The sequence below is a fragment of the Pinus tabuliformis genome, chromosome 6 (assembly GCF_031772625.1).
Source record: "Pinus tabuliformis cultivar Carrire ecotype Pingquan chromosome 6, CPIR1, whole genome shotgun sequence".
NCBI classification, from domain to species: Eukaryota; Viridiplantae; Streptophyta; class Pinopsida; order Pinales; family Pinaceae; genus Pinus; species Pinus tabuliformis.
The window spans coordinates 1,159,488,681-1,159,515,247 of NC_142292.1; the positions used below are offsets into that span (position 1 = coordinate 1,159,488,681).

At 34.7% G+C, this 26,567-nt stretch overlaps 1 protein-coding gene across 1 annotated transcript; it reads left to right on the plus strand.

The window, feature by feature from the left end:
• The first annotated feature begins 15,854 nt into the window (after positions 1-15,854).
• LOC149262921 (transcription factor bHLH30-like) lies at positions 15,855-25,370 on the plus strand. Its single transcript, XM_089425423.1, has 2 exons — positions 15,855-18,057; positions 24,360-25,370. The coding sequence occupies exons 1-2, from the start codon at positions 17,653-17,655 to the stop codon at positions 24,813-24,815; spliced, it is 861 nt and encodes a 286-aa protein (XP_089281549.1). The 5' UTR covers positions 15,855-17,652; the 3' UTR covers positions 24,816-25,370.
• Positions 25,371-26,567: the final 1,197 nt, after the last annotated feature.

A 26,567-nucleotide genomic window follows, 5' to 3' on the forward strand; every position in this document is an offset into this window, starting at 1 on the left:
TATATCTAGAATTAAGATGAATGTAGGTTGGTATAAATAAAATGGATAATCATACTATTCTTTCATAGGCTCGCAGATCGCATATCTTCTGAACTCGGCGGTCTGAAACCAATTCTAAACTATATACTCGCTTCTTAGGCTTGCAGATCGCATATCTTCTTAACTCGGCGGTCTGAAACTAATTCTAAACTATATACTCACTTCGGTTCTGTGTCTATATATTCGCTCTGGTTCCTAGCATTCTGCAGTAAAACAGAAAGGCCACGAGTTTATGACTGATTCATTTCATTTTCAGAAATAGGGTTTTTATGCTTACAGAATCATTTCATTTTCAGAAATAGGGTTTTTATGGCTAGAAAATGTAATGTAACAAAAGGGTAAAATGTTCAACATTTGGAATACGTGACAGGGCGGACAATTCGATGAGCGTGTTCTCCAAAAGTCAAGTCTCGAAACTGAGTCAAAGGTTTTATTACTTGACTTCACCCGCAATTTTAAACTCATTGATTTCGAGAAGACTTGTGAACAGAGATCAAGATTCCATTTAGCATTCTGAGGCTCGCGGATCGCATATCTTCTGAACTCGGCTGTCTAAAACCAATTCTAAACCATATACTCGCTTCGGTTTTGTGTCTATATATTCGCTCCGGTTCCTAGCATTCTGAGGCTTGCAGATCGCATTTTGGGGCTCTCATTGTTTGCGAATCAGTGGATTGATCATTCATTTCAGAACCAGCGAAGTAAGGCACATTGCAGTAGCCATTGTTTTTCGAGAAAATTGCTCCAGGCCTTAGACCAAACGAATAAGAGGAAATACCACGGCACTTCGAACCCCCTTCAAAGAATAGTGCAACAGTCGATGCACTCCAGGGTTTCAATTTCAGCTCTAGGGTTTCCGCTCTTGTAAAATTATCCTTTTCTTGTCCAGAAAATTGCAATGACCATTGTTTTCGAGAATATTGCTCCCGATCCAATCAGGTCTGCGGGCTGCGGTGGGCACGTGCGATCTGCAGTCAGGTTTGTTGATATCAGGTGCACACATTCCTTATCTTTTTCTAATACATATTTGCTCATATATTTTCAAGTATGAATATTTCACCATAGCTACCAAAGATTACCAAGGGCAGACCTAGCACAGTTACTCTACAAGGCCTTTATGAGTATATAGAGTCTTTAGAGAAACGTAGAGAAGAAAGAGAAGTCAAGCTATAAACAGAGTTAGAAGCCATGCTAGAAAATAAATTTGCATCTCTTGAAGACACGATCCAAAAATAAATAGAAAATAAAATAGAACTATTGGAGAATAAAATGGAGGCAATGGAGACTAGGTTGCAGGCTATAGAAAAACAAAACCAAGATACTAACCAAACATCCCAGCAAGGAGACGCTAATACTTTAGAGAGTCTTAAAATGAAGGACATGATTAAAGAACTAGAAGAAAAAGTAAATAGTCGCCTCACCCTAAATAATGTGCAGATAAACAAGATATCAAACCAATTAAAGATGAAATGAAAAAATTAATAGAATTAGACCATGAGCGTAACAAAAGGGCCTTGAACCTTATAATCTTCGGTTTAAAAGAGGAGGTAGATGAGGATACTTTAGCCATAGCCCAAACAGAATTACATAATAGATTACAAATTGAAACAACGTGTCTCACAGAAGCAACAAGGTTGGGGAAATTAACCGAGAATAAAGGAAGACTGATCCGAATAAAGGTGAGCTCTATTGATCATAAGTACGACATACTTAGTAAAACCTCAAGTCTAAAAGGAACGGGAATATTTATAAATGAAGATCTCATTCTAGAAGATCAAGCAGAATTAAGAAAGGAGGTTCAAAAGGTAAAAGAAGCTAGAAAGGAAGGAAAATGGGCAATAATTAGAAATAGAAAAGCCTTTATTCGAGATAGAAACCAAAAAGATAGTAATAAATAGCAATTCAACATGCTCCGAATTCTTTCTTGGAACTGTCGGGGTTTTCCATGGGACAAAGGCCCCAGGTTAAGTTGGATCTCAAATGATGTTGATATTATTTTGCTTGTTGAAATTTGGGAGCACAAAGAATCTAATGTCCCTAACATAGATGGCTTTACGTTATGGTCTACCTGTAACAAGCGATCCTCCTGTAGAGGCATTGGGGGAATAGCTTGTTACATTAAGAAGAACATCTCCTCTCATGCTAAGATTTATAAAAACGACCCTTACAACCAATATAGTTGGATAGAGATCAGTGACATTAATAATAAAAAGACCTACATAGCAATATGTTATTTCCCCCCCATCAATTCTAACTTCTATAAGAAGAAGAATCTAGATAAAAATAGTCCTTACAATGGTCTAGAGAATGATATTTCTAGCCTAAGGAATGAAGGTAATATCCTTTTAATAGGTGACTTTAATGCTCAAACTTCAAGCAACCAAGCTGTTATTCTAAGCAATCATTCCAACCCTAATCCTCTTTGGTTAGACGAAGACCCTACTCTGGCTAGTAGGTACAAAAGGAGCTCTAAAGACCTCGGGGAGAATTTGTTTGGGTCGGAGCTAGTGAAGCTTTGTAGTGCTCAGGATCTCATAGTTTGCAACGGTCTAAAGAAGTGGCCCAATTCTAGCCAGATGACCTGCATCCATGGGCTTGGTAGCAGCATGGTAGACTATGTTATTTTCGATCTCCCTTTATACAACGAAATAATAAATTTTGACATCTTAAATGACCACAAGCCTGACTCTAATCATAGGCCTTTACTTATAACTCTCAATTTTGTCATGCATAGAGATCCCATAGAAAATAATCCTTATAGCCAAAAGAACTTAATATTTGATAGAAATAAAAGTGATTTCTTTCTAAATGAATTAAAAACTAATTTGCTTCCTTTATCTAGTATAGACAACATAGAAGACCTCTATCATAATTTTACTACAAACCTCTCACATTCTATTAACAAGTTCTCAATTGAAGTTTCAAATAATAAAAGAAATAGCAAAACCAACTCATGGTATGACAAAGATTGTAAAAGTGGGAGGAGAGCAATTAAGGAAGTTTTTGATGAATCTCTTAAAATGGGCAAGATAAAAATATACAAAGCCCTAACTAAAAGGAAAAAGAGGTAGTACATTCGTAAAAGACAAGAGAATCTCTTACACCTCCCTCAGGTAGATCGTAAGAAATTTTGGAGGCAGATTCTGAATAGGAAACCTAAAGATAATAATAAAATTGCTCTACACGATTGGAATTCCTATCTTAAAAAGCGTTATGAATCTCCAAATGTCATGGATAACTTTGAAACCATGCTCACAACGAAAGAAGTTTTCTCTTTAGAAGACATTGAGTTTGGGGTTAAACGCCTGGCTAATGGGAAAACTAAGGATATTGAAGGTTACCAAGCGGAAATCTTAAAAATTGGAGGTCCTGTCCTCATCCCCCACATCCACAAGCTTTTCAATCAAGCAGTCAAGCAAGGGTTCCCTAAACCATGGACTGAGAGCCTCATTATTCCTATTTTTAAAAGTGGGGATACAAATGACCCCTCTAATTATCGGACAATTATGATCAGCCCTCTCTTAGCCAAGTTATATGGTAGTATTTTGGAAAAGAAGTTGAGCATATGGCTTGAAAGTGAAGGTAAGTTGGCTAAAGGCCAAGCCGGTTTCAAAATGCATCACTCAACAACAGACCACCTCGTTACGCTTAGGATCATTGTGGAGGAATGTCATAATGATAAATCCAATCTCTTTTGTTGCTTTCGATACGGTTCCTAGAAACAACCTTTGGAATAGATTAGAAGAGCTAAAGGTTCCTTTCGAGTTGAGAGTTGCCGCTATAAGGTTATATGAGAATGTAATTGCCAAGCTAAAGAGCAATGAGGGGTGGTCGAAAGATATTAAGTGTAATATCGGAGTTAAGCAAGGTTTCCCCCTCTCCCCTACCCTATTTGGCATTTACATCGACAAGCTTGAAGGTTATTTAGAGGAAGTAGGATGTGCTAGCACGATCTTAGCTGGGATAGTCATCATCCTTCTTCTCTATGCTGACGATATTGTTCTTCTCACAAGGTGCCCATTTGATCTTGATAAGAAACTTAGGCTTCTTAAGGATTTCTACTCTACCATGGGTATGACTGTTAACACTGACAAAACAAAAGTTATGATTATCAAATCCAAGAAGGACACTTACACTAATGTTATGTATGACAATAATAACTTGGAGGAAGTGTATTCTTACAAGTACCTAGGAATTGATATTCATCACAAGCTCAACTAGAACTATAGCATTGAGAAAAGGATTAATGGGGGGTGGAAAGCTTATTTTGGTCTTGAAAATAATTGTAAAATGGCAAACCACGTAATGTGGGATAAAAATAAATTCCTCTTTGAAACTTTAGTCACTACTATTATCTTATATGGATGTGAGGTTTGGGGTTGCAACATCTCTAGAGAATCCTGGAGAAAGATTGAGCAAATCCAGAAGCGTTTTGTAACATATAACCTGGAAATTAAAAGCAATACACCCTATCCTATTCTCCTTATAGAAGTAGGTCTTTCCCCTATCGAGAGCCTAGCTATGATTAGGCTTCTGTTGTACAAGCACAAACTCAATAACATAGGAGATCATAGACTTCCTAAGCTAGCTTTAAATTCCAGCCAAAACCACCTAAGGCTTAAACGGGGGTGGTATAAAGACACGAGGGCCTGGTTAAACCATTGGGAAATCAACAAGAATGATGCATTGCAAAACGTTAATAACATTAAAAATATTGTTACTTCTAAGTTCAAAGAAAAATGTGGTGTGAAAAAGATTTAGCAGCTAAAAGAAAATTAAGTTATTATAAGAAGGTCATCAACCCCACCCTAGAAGATCAAAAGTATCTCTCTATTTTAACTAGCTCAAAGAAGAAAATTAATATAGTGAACATTAGAACAAACTCTTATGAGCTCCATAGTGAAACAGGTCATTGGGCAGTTCCTAAAACACCATGGATGGAAATGATCTGCCATCTCTGTGAGAATAGGAACATCGAGGATGAAAACCACTTCCTCTTAGAGTGCCTCGCGTACGACCACATTAGATCTCAGTTTCATAATCTTTGTCGCAATACTGACCTTCCTAGCCTTTTACGGTGTCAAAATTATAGTGAGCTCGGGAGGCTTCTCTCCAAGCTTTTTGAGCATAGGAATAAAATCTTAAATCAAACTAAATAATTTGTTTCTTTAGGTCTGATAGACCAAAGTTTGGTCTCGGTGGACATTAACCATCATCATCATCATCATCAATATTATTGTATGAATGAAAATATATTAAAAACAAGTTTAGCCAGAAAAACTATAATAATGATTTATTTATTTATTTTATAATAAATAGTTAAAAATATTGTATTTGTCTTATTTTCTAATTTAAATTTTAAAAATATAAATATAAATTTTTTTAATTGGAAAAATTCGAATCTTAAATTTTATGATTTATATAATATTTCATGATTGTCAATTAAATTATCCACATAAACTAAAAAATTATAATTTATATAATATCTCATAATATATAATGGTGAATTAAGTTGTCTACCTAAACTAAATATTTTAAATTAAAAAAATATATTATATATAGATTTAATATTTAAAATATTTTTTTTGGTGGAATAATAATAAACTTCCACTTTACAACTGCTTTATGAAGGAAAATAATTTTATATTAACAATTTCTGAACATTTATAATCATCTTCGAAGTAGTGGCGCTCAATTATATAATATTTTAAAACAGAGAAGCTAAAACGTATGGTAGTGGCCCTCAATTATATATTTATGGTATTATTGTATATAAATTAATGAATGAAAGACAAATACAACAAAACTGAGAAAGCAAAACTATGACCCTTTTTCTTTAATGGTAACGGTTAAATGGCTATGTGCATTGTATGTGTCATCTTTTCCGATTTATATTGAAAAATATATAAATATTAAATTTATAAATACATTATATAGTACCCGATTAGATATATTGTACTTGTCATCTTTTCTCATTTAGGTTTAAAACACATGAGTTGCAAATTTAAAAATGTTACATTTAAAAATGCTTTTTTATAAACAAGATTCTATTTTTTTATAATAATAAACTTTCACTTTCCAACTGCTCTATGAAAGGAAATAATTTTAGCATTAACAATTTCCTAACATTTATTATCACCTTGACAAAGTAGTGGCGTTCAGTTATATAATATTTTAAAACAAAGAGGCCAAAACACAAAAGGAAACAATGTAAGTTTGCGTTTACTTTAAAGAAAAAGTCGGCGCCATCCTTTGATTATGAATTTGTTTTGGTTTTGTTTTTTTCAAAAGAAAAAACATTGGATTTTATTAAATAAAATACCAGTACATATAGCTTGACATGTATCCAAATTGTTCCCATTATGGGTATCATACTATGTAGCCCTCCAATTTTATGCTCACATAATTACCAACTACTAACACTTATCATAAAGGTGAGAACTAGCAAAATTTTCAAGTTTACAAGAAGACCATATAAAGTAACTGAAACACCATAATAACACCACAAATACCAAAAATATCAGATTATTCAATATTAACATCAACTTCTTTGATCACATTGTCCTCCATAATGCCAAGGGGGGCGTTCAGTTCTCATTTTGATAGGGAGTCGACAAGCTCATTCCACCATTGAAAGATATTTAGGAAATTGATATCCTTGAATGTCTTAGACACAATAAGTTTATTTAGATGTAATGATTTATATTTGTAAAAACAATTTTAAGTTTAAAGGAGAGAGAAACTATTTAACATGATATTGATAATACAAAATCAAATTGCTCACTCAAAATATTATAGATATATTATATAATAAACAAAATTAGTAAAATTATATATTAATAAAACTTATATAACTCAAAAATAACTTCATTGTTGTAGATGAGTGTTAGCCATGAATTTCACAATTAAAGGCATCAAATATTTCTTTAGGGTTTGCAAGTTGCACCTAAGGTGGAGTCATGAACTCCTTTAGGGGGATTTATGAAGTTCAACATACCAACTTGGGTCCATTTAGTGGCATCTTGGGTGACAATTAACTCAAGATATTGCATATGAAGGTTGTTCATCATAATTCGTGACACCAATGTCCATGTAGCTCCCATATCTTTAGGTTGCTTAACTGCTCTTTAATGTCCTACATGTGAGCATCTATGCCCTTGTTACATTCTAAGGTTGAGAGGCTAAGGTGTTGATTTTCATTTTACATTTCTCGAGGCCCCTCCCTAAAATCATGAAATTTGTTCCAAGGCAACAAATATGTATTGTGTCTTATGTGCTTCACATAGTTTCAATGTTGTGGAAATGGTAGAGGGGGGTAAATTGTTGAAAGGGCGTAAGGGTCGAAAGCCTATTAACACTAATATGAACTGCAAAAGAGCCCAATCGTTGAGAACTAAGAGATACAATTGATTACAAGTAGAATATCTCGAGGTAGAAAAATGAACTCGCAAGGGAGAAGGAAGAATATGGATCGATTTCCACACAACAAGTTGAGGGGATTTAATAAGCTTATGGAGGTGAGGAGGGGCAGGACAAATTCCCCACACTTAAGAAATATTATTGTGATGGGGGTGGATAGGGACGTCCTTCCCAAAATTCAAAATTTTCCTTTATTTAGTGAATTTTTTATGGCTAAATAGAGGATTAAGGCCAGTGGGGGTGTTTAATAAAATATAAGAGTATGCTTCTCTTAGTGGGCAAGTTTTTCAATTGCAAGTGAAGCATTGATGTTGGGCATGTTGTCAATGTCCTGGTTATTTGATCTTAGAAACTAAAGAAAGATATTATGCTAAAATCGATGGGCATAAGTGTTTACCTTGGTGTTAGCTTCTTGTTAGTTCATTCTTAAAAACTTAGAAGAAGGATATCTACTAAAAGTGATGGACTAAAAGGCACACCTTTTGGACTATTATGAGGATTGACAAGAATGAGAGATTCGATTAATTCTTGAATGGATATATGATTAGAGTTGAGTGACACATCATTGTAATTTTTTAGAATGAATGAGCAATAAGAATCTAAATTCTTGATAAAACTACCAATGCCTTTGCTTCACTATATATAACATGACCAGTTCCCTAAATATAAGCGACTTCTTTTTGTTATTTGGGACTGATTATAACTGTAGATACCTACTACCCTTATTTCAACTTAATTATTTAATAATGTTCTCTTGCTCTCTCTCTCACACACATACACCCTTGTGAGGGCTAGCCCATATGTTGGATGGAAAAATGATTTGCACAACTATGGATTGTTGTCACAAGGATTGCGTGAGACTCACTCAATCCTAAACACCCCTTGAGACATTGTAATCTCAACAATTGACTTTCACACTAAATCCCTCCTCATAAGATTTGAATTTATAGAACTAAACCCCACTCAAATCAAATAATTCTCACCTAATAAATATATAAAATCTCTCTCTCTCTCTCTCTCTCTCTCTCACACACACACACACCATGGGGGGTGTTTAATAAAAGATAAGACTATATGCTTCTCCTAGTGGGCATGTTTCCTAATTGCAAGTGAAGCATTGATGTTGGGCGTGTTGTCAATGTCTTGGTTATTTGATCTTACAAACTAAAGAGAGATATTATGCTAAAATGAATGGGCATACATGTTTGCCATGGTGTTAGCTTCTTATTAGTTCATATTGAAAACTTAGAAGAAGGATATCTGCTAAAAGGTGATGGACTAAAAGGCACACCTTTTGGACTCTTATGAGGATTAACAAGAATGAGAGATTACATTAATTCTTGAATGGACATATGACTAGAGTTGAGTGACACATCATTGTAACTTTTTAAAATGAATGAGCAATAAGAATCTAAATTCCTGATAAAACTGAGAGTTCCTTTGCTTCACTATCTATAACATGACCAATTCCCTAAATATATGTGACTTCATTTTGTTATTTGGGATTGATTATAAGTATAGATACCTACTACACCCCTTTATGAGAGCTAGTCCATATATTAGATGAAAAAATGATTTACACAACTATAAATTGTTATCACAAAGATTGTGCAAAACTTGATCAATCCTAAATACCCCTTGAGTCATTGTAATCCCAACAATTAACTTCACCTAAATCCCTCATAAAATTTAAATTTATAAAACTAAACCCCACAAATAAAAGAATTCACACCTAATAAATATCTAAAATCTCTCTCACTCAATAACTAAAATTACCCTTAATATTTAACTAAATAAATAAAAATATTATATAAAATTACCCTTAATATTTAACTAAATAAATAAAAATATTATATATAAATATATGATTTTAAAATCACATATAATCGAAATATTATAAATATATAATTTTAAAATCATATATAAAACAACTTTTCCTCTCCATATATAAAAAAATATATTTAATTTTCTCAAATTGTATAAAAAATTATTTCCTTTTTCTTGTAATAAAAAATATTATAAAATTAACCCCTACGCATATTTCCTTTTCCTTTTAATAAACCTAAAATATTATAAAGTAAACCCCGTAAATATATATCAAACTTTTAATTAAGAATTATGAAAGAAAACAAAATTATTTTTAAAAATCAAGTCTATTAAGGTTATCACATTTCAACCATTTTATTTGGATTTTTTTTAATATAATTTAATATATTTTATATTTATTTATTATTATTATTATTATTTAAACTTTTAATGATGATGATGGTGGTGGTTAATGTCTATTGAGACCAAATTTTGGTCTATCAGACTTAAAGAAACGAATTATTTAGTTTGATTTAAGATTTTATTCTTATACTCAAAAAGCTTGGAGAGAAGCTTCTCGAGTTGACTATAATTTTGACAACGTAAAAGGCTAGGAAGGTCAGTATTGCAACAAAGATTTTGAAACTATGATCTAATGTGGTTATATGTTGGGCACTCTAAGAAGAAGGGATTTTCATCCTCGATGTTTGTATTCTCATAGAGATGGCAAAACCTTTCCATCCATGGGGTTTTAGGAACTGCCCAATGACCCGTTTCACTATGGAGCTCATGAGAGTTCGTTCTAATCTTGGCTATATTAATTTTCTTCTTTGATCTAGTTAAACAGAGAGATACTTTTGATCTTCTAGGGTGGGGTTGATGACCTCCTTATAATATCTTAATTTTCTTTTAGCTACTAAATCTTTCTCACACCATATTTTTTCTTTGAACTTAGAAGTAACAATTTTTTAATGTTATTAATGTTTTGTAATGCAACATTCTCGTCGATCTCCCAATGGTTTAACCAGGCCTTGGTGTCTTTATACCAACCTCGTTTGAGCCTTAGGTGGTTTTGGCTGGAATTTAAAGCTAGCTTAGGAAGTCTATGGTCTCCTATGTTATTGAGTTTGTGCTTGTACAACAAAAGCCTAGTCATAGCTAGGCTCTTGATAGGGGAAAGACCCACTTCTATAAGGAGAATAGGATAGGGTGTGTTGCTTTTAATTTTGAGGTTATACGTTATAAAACGCTTATGGATTTTCTCAATCTTTCTCCAGGATTCTCTAGAGATGCTACAACCCCAAACCTCACATCCATATAAGATAACCGAAGAGACTAAAGTTTCAAAGAGGAACTTCTTTCTATCCCACATTACAAGGTTTGTGGTTTTACAATTATTTTCAAGACCAAAATAAGCTTTCCATTCCCCATTAATCCTTTTTCTCAATGTTATAGTTCCAGTTGAGCTTGTGATGAATATCAATTCCTAGGTACTTGCTGGAAGAAACTTCCTCCAAGTTACTATTGTCATACATAAAATTAACATAAGTGTCCTTCTTGGATTTGATAATCATAACTTTTGTTTTGTCAGTGTTAACAATCATACCCATGGTAGAGCAAAAGTCCTTAAGAAGTATAAATTGCTTATCAAGATCAGATGGGCACCTTGCGAGAAGAACAATATCATCAGCGTAGAGAAGAAGGATGATGACTATCCTAGTTAAGATCGTGCCAACACATCCTACCTCTAAACAACTTTCTAGCTTGTCGATGTAAATGCTAAATAGGGTAGGGGAGAGGGGGCAACCTTGTTTAACTCCGATATTACACTTAATATCTTTCGACCACCCCTCATTGCTCTTTAACTTGGCAATTACATTCTCGTATAACCTTATAGCAGCAACTCTCAACTCAAAAGGAACCTTTAGCTCTTCTAATCTGTTCCAAAGGTTGTTTCTAGGAATCGTATCGAAAGCCTTTCTAAAGTCCACAAAGCAACAAAAGGGATTGGATTTATCATTGCGGCATTCCTCCACAATGATCCTAAGCGTAACGAGGTGGTCTGTTGTTGAGTGCTGCTTTCTAAAACCCGCTTGGCCTTTAGCCCGCTTACCTTCACTTTCAAGCCATATGCTCAACTTCCTTTCCAAAATAATACCATATAACTTGGCTAGGAGAGGGCTAATCATAATTGTCTGATAATTAGATGGGTTATTTGTATCCCCACTTTTAAAAATAGGGATAATGAGGCTTTAAGTCCATGGTTTAGGGAACTCTTGCTTGACCGCTTGATTGAAAAGCTTGTGAATGTGGGGGATGAGGACAGGACCTCTAATTTTTAAGATTTCCACTTGGTAACCTTCAATGTCCTTAGCTTTCCCATTAGCCAAGCGATTAACCCCAAAATCAATGTCTTCTAATGAGAAAACTTCTTTCGTTGTGAGCAGGGTTTCAAAGTTATCCATGACATTTGGAGATTCATAAAGCTTTTTAAGATAGGAATTCCAGTCGTGTAAAGCAATTTTATTATTATCTTTAGTTTTCCTAGTTAGAATCTACCTCCAGAATTTATTAGGAGCTACCTTAGAGAGGTGTAAGAAATTCTCTTGCCTTTTACGAATATACTGCCTTTTTTTTCCTTTTAGTTAGGGCTTTGTATATTTTTATCTTGCCAATTTTAAGAGATTCATCAACAACTTCCTTAATTGCTCTCCTCGCACTTTTACAATATTTGTCATACCATGGGTTGGTTTTTCTATTTCTTTTATTACTTGAAAATTCAATTGAGAACTTGTTAACAGAATATGAAAGGGTTGTAGTAAAATTATGATAGAGATCTTCTATGTTGTCTATACTAGATAAAGGAAGCAAATTAGTTTTTAATTCATTTAGAAAGAGATCTTTTTTATTTCTATCTAAGATTAACTTCTTTTGGCTATAATGATTATCTTCTATGTGATCTCTATGCATGAAAAAATTTAGAGTTATAAGTAAAGGCCTATGATCAGAGTCAGGCTCGTGGTAGTTTAAGATGTCAAAATTTGTTATTTAGTTGTATAGAGGGAGATCGAAGATAACATAGTCTACCACACTGCTACCAAGCCCATGGATGTAGGTCATTTGGTTAGAATTGGGCCACTTCTTTAGACTGTTGCAAATTATGAGATCCTAAGCACTAAAGAGCTGACTAGCTCTGACCCAAACAAATTCTCCCCGAGGACTTCAAAGCTCCTTTTGCAACGACTAGCTAGAGGAAGGTCTCCATCTAACCAAAGAGGATTAGGGTTGGAATGATTGCTTAGAAGAATAGCTTGGTTGCTTGAAGTTTGAGCATTAAAGTCACCCATTAAAATGATATTGCCTTCATTCCTTAGGCTAGAAATATCATTCTCTAAACCATTGTAAGGACTATTTTTATCTAGATTCTTTTTCTTATAGAAGTTAGAATTGATGGGGGGAAATAACAAATTGCTATGTAGGTATTTTTTATCATAAATGTCAATGATTTCTATCCAATTATATTGGTTGTACGGTTCGATTTTATAAATCCTAGCATGGGGAGAGATTTTCTTCTTAATGTAACAAGCTATACCCCCAATGCCTCTACAGGAGGATCACTTATTCCAGGTAGACCATGATGTAAAGCCATCTATGTTAGGGACCTTAGATTCTTCGTGCTCCCAAGTTTCTTCTAGCTCTTTAATCACGTCCTTCATTTTAAGACTCTCTAAAGTCTCAACATCTACTTGCTGGGATGTTTGGTTCATATCTTGGTTTTGTTTTTCTATAACTTGCAACCTAGTCTCCATTGCCTCCATCTTATTCTCTGATAGTTCTATTTTATTTTCTATTTGTTTTTGGATCTTGTCTTCAAGAGATGTGAATTTATTTTCCAGCATGGCTGCTAACTTTGTTTGTAGCTTGACTTCTCTTTCTTCTCTACGTTTCTCTAAAGACTCTATATACTCATAGAGGCACTGTAGAGTAACTGTGCTAGGTCTACCTTTGGTAATCTTTGGTAATTATCGTGAATTATTCATACTTGAAAATATATGAGCAGATATGTATTAGAAAAATATAAGGAATGTGTGCACTTGATATCAACAAGCCAGACCGCAGATGCACGTGCCCCAAATTGTTTTTCTATTACCGCAGAGAGATCGTGAATTATTACCGTAAAGAGATCCTAAGTTATGACCGCAGAGATTGTAAATTATTACCGTAGAGAGATCATAAATTATTACCACAGAGAGATCGTAAATACATCACCCTAAATTATTACCGCAGAGAGATGGTAAATACATCACCCTAAATTATTACCGCAAAGAGATGGTAAATACATCACCCTAAATCATTACCGGAGAGAGATAGTAAATACATCACCTAAAATACATATATATTTACTTTGAATTCCATTAAAGTAAATATATATTTATATTTTTTATATTTTTTATTTTGATTAAAATAAATCTGGGTTTAGAGCTGAGTAGAGAATTATAGTAAAATTACTTCAATAAATAAATAAATATATATTTTAAATTACTTACTATTCATAAGATTTTTAGCCATATTTCTAAATTATATAACAATAAATATTTTTATGGATTTTATTTTTTTATTATGTATATAAAAGAAAAAATATTCAAATTTTTACTACCGTGGTTTATATTTGATCATTTTGAAATGTGATTAATATTTTTGTGCTCTAAAATTTTATTTTGTATTTTTAGTTTTAAATCTGAAGGAAGATGGGGAGGAGGATTTTATAGATGGAGAGATAAATAAAAACATGAAATTGTTATAGTATATATATATATATATATCATTTGACTTTTTAATGCACCTATTTCATCCTCTATGCTTTACATGTGCCGCTTCAACTTATTATAAGTTTTAGTGAAGTTGTCCACTTAATGTTTAAAGGTGTTAGTTGTATATGTAGCTGTTGAATTTATATTTGCATTATTATGATGTCTTCAGTCCCCATGAGTTGTATTGTTTTTCCTTTATTTTTTTTCTAGATAGGCCATAGTGTTCCAAACTATCTCAAACTCGGGCAAGAAGAGTAGGAAAGACTGTGATGACTAAGAGTTAGAAATTATCGAGTTATTGAATGCGAGATGTGTGAAACAAAGGATTGTGAGAAAAAACCGACTATGGTGACCAAGAGTTAGAAATTATCGAGTTATTGAATGCGAGATATGTGAAACAAAGGATTGTGAGAAGAAACCTAAAATGAACCGAGGAAACAATAAAGAGAGAGGAGGATGAGCCAAAAGGGGTGGAGGGACACATGATTGCAAGGTAAAAGGGCCAAGGAGAGACTTTCTCTAAGGGAGAAGGAAGGCCGAGAATGTAGAAGGAAATAACAAAAAAGTAGAGAGAACATACCTTCTATTGAAGCACCATTCTTAACCACCACATACTCATACAATGAAATCACACTCGAGGAAAATTCCATCATGTTAAGATAAGAGACCTTCATGTTCATCATATCTAGAGCAGATCTCCTATACTTTGCTAGTCGAAGAGCTCTGAAGAAAGGATGAAATAGACTTGTAATATGGTTCATTTCATCATTTAAAGATATTCCTTGAATTCACATGCTATGTAGTCCCAATGCATGCCACATTGCTCACTCTTAGGGATTGAATTGGATGTAGTTTGTCCTTCCCATTTATTATAAGTATACCTTGCTCCAATTCTATAGCTAGGTTTGCAAGCCCATTCTCTTTTTGGTTATTGATCCTTAAGACTTATGCTTTCCAATCTTGAATTTCTTATAATTTTATTCTAATTCATTTAAGAATAGAATTGAATTTAAAATCAGTTGTAGTGATATTATAATGGAAAAGTTTGGTGATTAGATAAGAATGCCCCACAATTATAAATCTAGAGATATTGATAAATAAAACTTACTTCTAATTCATTTAAAAATGTAATTAAATTTATAATAAATTCAAATGATATTACAATAAAAATGTTTCATTATTAAATTATTAAATAAATCTCCACAGTAATAAAATTAAAAATATGAATGAACTTACTTTACCCCTTAATACATTGCATACGCTTAGACTTGATTATTAAATTTTTCAATGAAACTCCAATAAAATATATAAAAAAAAACCTACCTCTACCACTAAAACTTCTTAATACATATTACTCGCATACTTGAATTAATTAATTAAATTATATTGTATATAATCTCTACCACCCCTAAACTTCCTAATACATATCACTCTCTTATACTTGAATTAATTAAATAAATTATATGGTATATAACCTATTTTGCCCTCCGATTACAAGTTTCCAAAAATATAAAAAACGTAGCAAGCTACCTGTTTGACCCCTTAGAATTATTATAAAGGCATTGTAATGCTCCCTTACTATTATTATATGGGCACTGTCATGGAGAGCACACCACACATCAGTCCACACCACCACCTTACGGGATGAAATAAATAAATCATTTAATATGGAATTGTTTATTTTGGTCGGTCACCAAAGTTGATTTAAATTATCACATTTCACCCTCTCAAGAGGCGCAAGTGTCCTATTATATCGATGCGGAACTCATGTTATTTCATTATAGGTTTTCAATAAATGGCTTTAGGTCCGCTCGAATCGCGAGAATAAATTTGAACCGTGGATGTGTCAAAAGCGCGTGTAAAGCCTTGAATACAGTCAAAAGCTGCAAATGCAAGACTGGTCAGATCTCTCTGAAATGCTGTCAGAACTATAAAGTCTTCATAGAAACCTAGATTCCAGTTTTCGAGTTAGTAAAAAACGCTCAAATTATGCCATAGGATGAGTGTTCCACTGGGGCATGAAGTTCGGGAAAAAAATGGTGGAAAGCAATCGCCGCCGCAATTCGGAGATACTCGAAAATTCGATGTCATGGAGCTTTGAGTATCAATTGAAAAGATGATAAAATCCGTGGGAAAATTGCTGTAGAACGATTGGCCGAGCGCTTGAAAAGCAGGCGCAAAAGATTGGCGGAATTACGTCCTGATTCGGCCAAATCCCTCTGCAGTACAGCGTACAATGTTCGCCTGTATGAATTGAGCCCTCGAAGGTTTGTCTATTATGGAATTTGGAAAGCAATCTTGTAAGTACCCGTGAAATTGGCTGAGAACTCCTCAATATAAGGGTTTCATTGCAAGAACTCCAGCGCATCGGTGCTTTATGGTTTGAGATCTTGAAGTTAGGCTTCATACAAGGTCGTACGAAATCTGATCGTGACGCGTCATAAAGCGAAGCCCATTATGTTATTTTGAAGTTGCAATTTACAGTGAAAATTTCCCAGTGTATACATTAGAAACCGTCGAAATTTATTCTGCAACTGAAAATGGTGTAGAACGAACGACGGAGATGGTCGAGTCCCGTTTTAAGGGAAAATTGGAGGATTTTGCTGAATCGTATTGTCAGCTGGCTCAAGTTCGTTGAACAGTACGGTGTAGGTTTTGAGTTTGAAATCGGGCATATACAAGGGGAACAAATTGCTATTTCATACCAGGCATCAGTTGTACAGTTGCCGGAAAGGTTAAATATAGCAGTGTCACCGAGTTGAATCTGTAAAAGACCAGGCGAAAAAGTTGCTGCCTCTCAGTTTGGTTCCTTCCGTCAGAAAGAACACGCAACGAAAATTCGTGTGCACAATATATGAAAGCATTGAGTAGTAGTTCTGCTGATAATCGGTGCTGAAAAACAACTGTTAAACTAATTATATACGATAAGCTTTACATACAATGGTATAGATTGAAAGCTCCGAATCGCATCGGGGTAAGCAGAATTTGGTTGTTTTCCTTACGGAATGGAACTCGGATCACCAAAGGTAAGCCGGGGAGAAAGAAGAAAACAAGAAGAGGAAGAAGAAGAAAAAGGGATTTGTTTGAAGGAATTTGTTGACTTTGTAAGAATCCACCGCCGTCGTGTGATCTGGTCCTGTGTTTCGACTGTTCGGCCGCCTGGTTTTGATCCTTGCTTTCTACTGGTGGACAACCCGGGGGGTGGAGCCTGACAGCCTCCAAGACAACAACAGAACAGAATGCGAGCCTAAATACTCTATGTAGCCGACTTGCTCATTCTACGTCCCTATACTTGAGAGATAAAATAGAAGATGATATCTTTCTGGATTCTTCCTCACACTCGTTTCATTGCATGATCTTCATACTGGAAACTAGCTATAGTGTCGACTACAGTGGCAAAGCTTTCCCTTTGAATCCCCTCCAGCGGGAGCTTATATGCTCCAGTTTTTGAGGCAGGCTATCTGCCAAGATTAATCCTTCTGCCAGTTTCCAGTTTTTGAGCCAGGCAATCTACTGAGATTAATTTCATAGTGATTGGCCTGTGGTTATTGCTTGCAGTTATATTTCACTGGTTTCAATGGCAATGTTTACTGCCAATTCTTCCCTACGCAAAAGCCTATCCAAGCGTGCATTTCACCAGCAAACATTTGCAACTGGATATTCTGTTCCAACATCTTTTACTCATCTTCCTGATTTCCAAACTAGTGCTTTCCCCTATTTGCAACCGACTGTTTCAGGTTTGAACACCAATGGAGTTAGGCATTGTGAGCAGAATCAGCTTGCTCAAAATGGGGGCAATTCTTTGGTGCTGGATAATAGGAGAGGGGAGCTCGTGAATGCTTCAAAGATGACTTTGAAAGAAATTTTGGAAGCGAAAGCCCTTGCAGCATCGAAAAACCATAGCGAGGCTGAAAGAAGGCGCCGTCAAAGGATCAATTCTCATCTTGCAACATTAAGGAACCTTCTACCAAGTGGAACCAAGGTAAGGCAGACTGACACTAATACTCTTCAACAGTTTTCAGATATAGAAACTGGTTCGAAAGTATAATTTGTTCTGAGTTAGTTATGCCCCGTTCTTTTCTTGTAAATCCGTGTATATATTTTTCATTTATTCTTGATTTGCCTCCTTTTGGTTAAGGGAATATATAAAAAGTTTTTAGTTTCATCCCCCTTGGCTGCCTAGGCTTTTTGGAATAAAATGCAAATAATATGGATGGCTCGCTGAAGACCCTGGTCTGGTCTTTGGTGAGGGAAACGTGTCCCGACGTCTTCAAACTTGCTTAGTTTAAAACAAACATTAGGTTGCCTGATCCAAGAGGACTGACCACACATTATCCAAGAGGACTGACCACACATTTCCCATGCAGATTGATGAGTTCTGCAATTGAGGTGAATTATAACCACTTTGGATCCCCTCTGTAAAAAGTTTCTTCACGCCGTTTTTTAAATTTTCATTTATGCCCATTACAAGGGCTTTCATTTCTGCGTGATTATTGCCTCTCTTTCCCAGGCAGAGTGCGGTTATGTTTCATTGACAATCCTTGCAGAGCCCTTAGGGTCAGCTAGTCCTGGATTGGCCTTAGAGAGTTGTCAAAATTGTATTCTATCTATCCTTCAGGGAGACCTAGCTAAACTTTTTGGAAAATGAACTTCTTTCGGGAAGGAAAACTTTTTTCTATTCGGAAAACTTTTCTGTAGGGAATATTTCAATAGAACCAATATAGATTTAATTATTTTAATTAAAGATTTAATCTCATTAAATTGGTGGGAATCAAAGTGAGGGAATCAAATTTCCTCACTTGTAAATTTTTTTAATTATAAAATACAAATATATAAATAAATAAATTTTTTAATATATATATATATATATATATATATTTTAAAATGATATATAATATATATAATGAGCATTAAAATATTTTACATAACATGTATATTTAGACATTTTATCATTTTATTAGCATAAATTAAAATGGTTTTTTTTATTATTAATATTTTTTTAAATTCGTATTAAAATATTTTATTGATAATATATATTGAATATTTTTTATATATAACATTAAAATATTTTATTTTAACGTACTGTTTTCTATATATATATATGAAGTTGATATCTACATAAGTTAGTTTAACATGCATCTTCAAATAGTTTATATAATTGAAATATTTTTGAAATGTAAAAGGTTTAAACTTCTTATTTATACTTTTTTTTTAAATTTTAATTGCTTTACAATATATTCATTTTATTCATTTCTTTTTATTATTATAGTAGACATTATTTTTCTATTTAGATTCACCTAAATATGGACAAACTTACACATCCTCTCATACTGCACTGTCATCTGCACTGTAAATTGACAAACAAACTTACACATTCCCTCATACTGTGCTGTAAATTAAACCTCTCAACTAAAAATTCTCAAAAAAGAAAGGAAAAAAAAATATATTATGCTGGAATTCCAAAAAGAATGAAACACAATTAGCTACATCCTCAAATTTGGAGAGAGAAGGCTTAAATCTGGAGAATCTTAAAAGGTGTGGCTTCCCACAACATGGGTTATATTAGTTGCAATCTCATGGATAGAGAAATATTCAACGTTGGTCTGATAAAAAGAGAAATCCAGAAAGTCCTTGGATACGATGGTATAATCCAGAAAACGTATTGGATAATTGAACTCTGCCAGCCATGGATTAAATCTGTTCGTCCAATTGCCAAGCTTGCTGCTGAGTTATCAGTGATTGATGCTAAATTTCTTACCTTATGTCTAAATGCAGGAAGAGGGAATCCGACATGGCTAGTGGGAAGCTTCAAGATTTGTAATCCTAAGACAAGTTTGAGAAACATACCGTTACCCCTCCTGAACTTGATTAACCATTCAGGAGGGAGACTAGATTTGGGCCTTGGCGATAATCTTGTATTGAAGTATTATACAACGAGATTGGTCTAAAATAGTCCAGTTTAAAGCTCCCTCATTATTTGCGAAGGGCATTCAGGAAGGTAGAAATTCCATTATTCTACCAGAGTTCGTAGATTCTTCTATTGCTCCAAGAAGATTATCATTATTTAAAAGCCACATATTATGAGGAAGATAGAGTTGGGAACCCATTCAGTCCCAGGAGGCTTATTCTTTTCTTGGGGAAACAACATCCTGTATTTCTTCTTCAGTAACCGGCATCGTCAGTAGAGGTTGAAGTAGATTTCCTTTCAGATTTGAGTTACTACTGTGTTGTCTGGTATTCTATTATAGAAATTTTATTATAAACCCTTTTATTCTGAGTGGTTTTAAGGAAACGGGCACCGCTTCTTCTACCATCTTTAAGCCATTGAATTATTGACTTCTGTCTACAGAATACCTCCTTTTTCTTATCTTTTTGAATTTGAACCCTATCAAACTCAATGAACTTTTTAATAGAGGGCTTTATGCCTTCCAGTATTTGAACGAGGGTGATTAATGTGGTTAAGCACTGTATCAACCACTAAGTCAGGCATGTCTGACTTCTTCTTTTCTTTTATAGATTCTCATGAGTCTCATTCAAGATTTTTGATAATATGCCCTCATTTAAAAGTTCATGACTCGGTAATCTTTCCTCTATTCATTTGAAGACTAGCCATGAGAGACAAGGTGGGTAGCTGAAAGTGGGTTGCTGCTACAGTTTCCACCAAGTTTTAATTTTCTTACATAGTGGTTTTCCCAAAGGTGGGCTGGTGTGGCCCCACAAGGGGCCACTGATCAGCTGATGCTGTCATGGCTGTTAAGTTGGGCTGGTGTGGCCCCGCAAGGGGCCACTGAACTGCTGATGCTGTCATGGCTGTTAAGTTGGGCTGGTTGGTCACATGATCAGATAGAGTCTATGAAATCACCTACCTTTTGAATGTTGGTTAATGGTTGACAATTGAAGTATAAAGGAAGCATCTGTGGTCTTCCTTGTACTTACTGTTATCCTTCCTTAGATTGGAAGGTGGTTTATGCTTGGCATTTAAAAAGTATAAAGGAAGTATCTGTTGTTTTCAAGCCACAATATCAATTCTTTTTCTTTTTCAACACTAACCATCTCTATCTCCAGTTCATGTTTCTTTTGAATATGTTTACAAAAACCTAGTTGTTCCTCTTTTTTCTTTACATTTTGAAGCTTCTTAGAAAGGATTCACATTTTTGTTCATGTAATGTGAGTGTCTTCATTTCACTAATACTGGATTCTATTTTCTATGTCTGGGTTGCCAAACTGCAGCTGTTCAAATGAAAATGGTATGTTTTTAGGCCTCTTCGTTTGAGAGGTCTAGACTCCAGATAGATAGGCAAGTGATCTAAAAGAATTACTTTAAAACTAAAGGATTCAGTGTCTTTATCAACTCAATCTTCAGTTAATAGAAAGTTAGATAAACTTGTCTAGATGTTCCATCACATGAGCATTCCCTTTCCATGTATTGAATTATGTGAAATTTCTGATCTTTGGTTCCACATTAATCCGAGAACTTGTGATTATAAACTCTGCCAAAATCAGAGTTCTGTTTTCCAGTAATCTTCAGTATCTTCTCATGGGCTCCCAAGAAGTGATTGAGGTCACCTTATAAAATCTATAAGGGGCATCATGGTAAGCATTTCTTTAAGTTGATACCAGACTCCAACATATAGGCTTGAGGATAGCCTAATTGGGTCCATGGATATTGGTGACGATGAGACAAAGTTCCAAAGTTTTAGAAAAACATGTACCCTGATCTAGAATTTACGTTGATTGGGTTGTCTGTTCTTCAGTTTGTTTGGGAAAATCCTTATCAAAATGTCTCTTTTGTCTGCAGAGGTTTTTTGGATGCCTTCTACCTGCTGCAGATCTGTTATTTCACTTTGTCCATACACTTTGCAGATAGATTAGTTTCTTGAATGAATATCATATCAAGTTTCTCCATTTCTATTTTCCACTTGAGGCTTCTTATTTAGTTTGAAGGGGATATTTTGTGACCTCCTCTAGTAGTCCTTGAGTTGGTTTTGAGATTCGTTTGCTCTGTTAGTTTGAAAATTTTCTTTTAACTTCTTTGGATTAGGTTTTCTACAATTGAGGTTAGCAGCGTTAGCTATGTCCATTGTCAAGTTTGGCAGTTCTGGTTTTGGTAATGATAAGCCTGGGTGGATCAACAGGTTTGGGTTTCTTAGAAGGGGCTTCGGAAGGTTGGGTGGGTTCCTTGGGAGATTGAACTTGAGTGTCAGAAGTACTAGGAGTAAGAGAAAACTGAGGACAAACTGGTCACTTGGTCATCTCCTAAGTCCTGGGGAGGAGGCTCCAAAGGTAGAATTACATAGGGAAAATCCGAGGGGAGATGGTGGGGTTCAATAGATGGGGTTCTTCAGGGATATCCTCAAGAGAAACAACCAAACTGGAAGGAGTATGGGCACCTGGAACCAATGCCACAGGGTTTGTTGAACTTGAACCTTGAGGTTCGAAATTCACTGGACCTCGAAAAAATGTTCCGGTTTGGTTCAGGTTTCTCTGGTTTGGCTATTGCATCTGCCTCGTGATGTTTCGTTGTATGACCTAATTACCTGTATACCTGTTACTCTGATCATGATTCTTGAATTGATGTTGATTTTATGCTATATTTCATTTTAAAGGGAATACACACACGCGTACGCGTGCGCGCACAGACAAACACATATATAATAATATACGTGTTGAGAAATGTATATAGCTGAACTTAATGGTAAACCTCATTTGAACCTTATCAGAAAATGTGAATTTGAGTTAAACCTTATCGTTGCTGACCCCAAACTCGAACTTGAACATGGAGCCCTTCAGATTGAGGGCTAAAAAGTTTTTCTGGAGTTGAATTTGTTCCTATTGGCCTTCCAGACTTTCTGGCTAACCTCGGATGCAGCTCCTTTGAGTGGGTTTTTCCAGTCAGATTTCTAGCTGGACGATATTTCTTGATTTGTTTCTTACTCGTACTAGGTGGTTTTCTTTGAAATGTTTGTATTCATGGCATGCTGTTCATTTGAATGGGATATTTATATAATCCAAATCCTGGTGATAAACCCTAGGTTCAGTTTAGATCTGCTGAGATTGAAGGTAAACACATATTCTGGCATAAGACACCATTTTCATTTCAGAAGTCAATTGGTATGGTCGGATGAAAGAGCCCAGGGCATCACCAATCTGCTTCAAACTCAAATATTTCCAAAACTTGAAGGGTAGGAATGACAACCGAACCCAAACCAGGGTTTTTGATAGGAAGATATCGACTCTGTGATCAAAACATGGCGCTCAGTATGTCATATACAAACCTTCCCGTTTAAAAAAATACAAACATCTCTGTAAAATTCTTTCCTGATAAGTTTAGAAAGGGAAGATCAAGCCCTGGTATTTAAGTTTGACAAGCTCTTCCGCAATTCCTACATGATTAATCTGAATCACAGGATCAGTTTCACAACTATCGACACATCCTTGCTTGGTTTGGGAAGGAATAACCTCCTGCTGGGCTTCCTCCCAAAAGGTCCTGATGTAATCTTTGAAAGAGTGTTTTTTTCAGTCTATTTGGTGGCTACAGAATATGTGTCAGTTGATCACAGTTTTTGCTGGTAATAATTTAGTATAAACATATATGAAATGGTAATCAGTTTGGTACGCATTGTATAATGGTGAAAATGTGCACTAGCTCATTTTATATTGTATGAACATGGATTTCTCTCTATCTGATTATTTGTTATTGTATGTTTTTAGTCAACCATTCTAATTTCTTGTTGCTTGATTATCCCTTACACTTTCAAAAACACGTGCAAGGGTATTCTTTGTTTTCTTTATTCAGTCTCACATACTATGATTGTTCTGTTTGGTTCACTAGAATTTACCGAGTGTGGACTTTCTGGTATGAGTTGGGGTTTTACCCTTTCTGAACCATGTAGGTCAGAGAATAGCGTTAATGGATGTCTCCAAAGATTTCTGACTATGACATGTTTAGTACCACTGTGGATGGATTGCATAGTGGAATACTGTGTATTTTGGACACTTTTTGGGATGAGTTTTGCAAACTACCTTACCTAAAGGCTGCAAGGATTTCTAACAATTGCGTATGCTACTGATGTTTCGTGTGGTCTTTTATCATTTATGTGACATGGCACAAGTGCAATGTCTCTGGTCCTTCATTGCATGAGATGATGAAAACTAGATATTTTCTTGTAAGATGTAATAGAAAATTTAACCTTCTATTTCGTATTATTTTTGTTTTGAATCGATAGACAAACTAGATCTTTATTTTCCAGTGATTTAATCAATGCTTTTTGTGAGATAATGTAGACAGATAAGGCTTCTCTACTTGCAGAAGTGATTGATCATGTTAAGGATTTGAAGCGTCGGGCTTCTGAAATAGCTCAAGTAGGTCCTATACCAACAGATGTAGACGAGCTGAAAGTGGAAGCAGATGGAGCTATTGAAGAGGGAAAGATTTTTATAAAGGCTTCTCTTTGTTGCGATGATCGGCCTGATCTCATGTCTGATTTAATCCAAACTTTCCAAACCCTTGGGTTGAGAACTGTAAAAGCTGAGATGTCCACTTTGGCTGGCAGGGTCAAAAATGTGTTTCTTGTAACTGACAATGAAAAAGTCTTTGAAGAAATCCAGACGAAACCATCAATCAACTCTATAGAGGAAGCTTTGAAGGCAGTAATGGAGAGGACTGCTGCATCTGGTGAATTATCGGCGGGAAGTTCAATCTCAAACAAAAGACAAAGGATTCTGCCTTTTGAGGCTTGAAGTGCTTTACATTGTTTGCCAGTTAGTTGCATAATGTTTTGTGCAGTTATGTTGCACAATAACTTGATGTTGGATGGTGTTTTCGTGAGAAGCTGTGGCTACTTATTTGTGGTTTCAGTATTTCTGCAGGCTTCTCAAAAGTGGTTTAAATAATGCTGGGTCAAAACACATATTCTAGTGTATACCGTGGTATAAGTTGGTAAATATTACGTGGTTGGATGAGCTCATCGTTGTCGTTTCTACTTTGGGGTATATTAAGTGGTAATTGTGCGTAAAGAAGAGTCTATGTTTGGCCGGGGAAAATGAGGTTCATTTTTCTTCGGATTGTATCGACAGGTGAATATCCTTCCAAGTATCTCCAACGGATCGTCAGAATTTGCATGACTTTGGATAAGAAGATTATAGCTTAAAGATTGGAAATATAGTGTTGTATCCAATCAACTATCATTTAAATTTGTCTGAATTGTTTTTGTTGGGTCACTTTGATGTTATAATGTTATAAAAGAATTTTGAAGTGGCGAAAGAGGAATATGGAGCAAGAATTTGTTTCTCTTACTGAACTAGTTGATTCTTGTATGGAATTGGCCAGTTCTATATCGAATTGACCTTCACCAAACCAACTGATTCTTACAATGTTACCAAGGACCTTTTGCATTTTTTTTTTTTTTATAAAAGTAAGAGATTATGAATGGGAAATTTTAGTATTTGACCATATTGCCCTATTAATGCTATGCAATTAATGGTAATGTTAAATTGTTAAAATGAAAATGACATTCTATTTTATTTTTCATTTTCATCCCCTTTATCTTTCATTTTGATTCTTTTATTTAAAATTTTAACATTACCATCAATTGACTCGAGATGTTTGAGAGTGGCTCCGACCTCATTGGATTTCATATAGAGAAAGTAGAATTTTAAATCTCACTCAAAATGTAGCAGACTTAACCTCTTTTCGGATTTGAGGATTGGGGGGATTGTAATGTTTTCATTGGATTTTGTCATGTATGAGAGTATGGGAGTATGGAACTAACATTTAATTAAGAGTACCAAGCTTTCTATGTATCTTGAAATTAGTGGGATTGATTGTTGAACTCTTCTATCATTACCTACTAAAAATGTACCCTTCACTCAAACAAAATCTTAAATTGACATGTTAATTTTTTTCTTCTTATTTTAATGCTTAGAAGGTGATATTGATGACGAAGATCCCAATGTAGGCAATGTTTTTGAAGATATGTAGTTATTCGTTGTAGCATGTTTTTTTTTGGATGTTAGAGGCTATCTAGGCCTTGTTTGTTGATGTATTTTCGATTTAAAGATGTATTGCATTTGTTGCTATTTTGGTTATGTGCACCCTTACATGCTATATAAATAAGAACTTTTGTTTATTTGTGTATGAATGGTTTGGATTCATATGGATGCACATGAATACATATATATTTTTTTAAATTTGAATATTTTGTGTTTTTGATTGATTGGTTTTGATCGTTTCTTAGTTTGGGGGTATACCTATTCGGTTTTGATAATATTGGGTTGTGGAACTCAGAAGAGTAAGATTATAGACAAATGGAAGCTTGTAAAGAAGACTTGTAAATCAATAAAACTATGAACTCGTAGGGACTAGGTTGCAAAAATCCATCAAGTGTAAAGCAAAACCATGGAAGAAAAAATTTGCAGATCTTACAATAACCATGTTGTAGAAAACCCACAAATGCAAGCTAGGATTGCACGAGTGAAGTTGTGGACCATGTT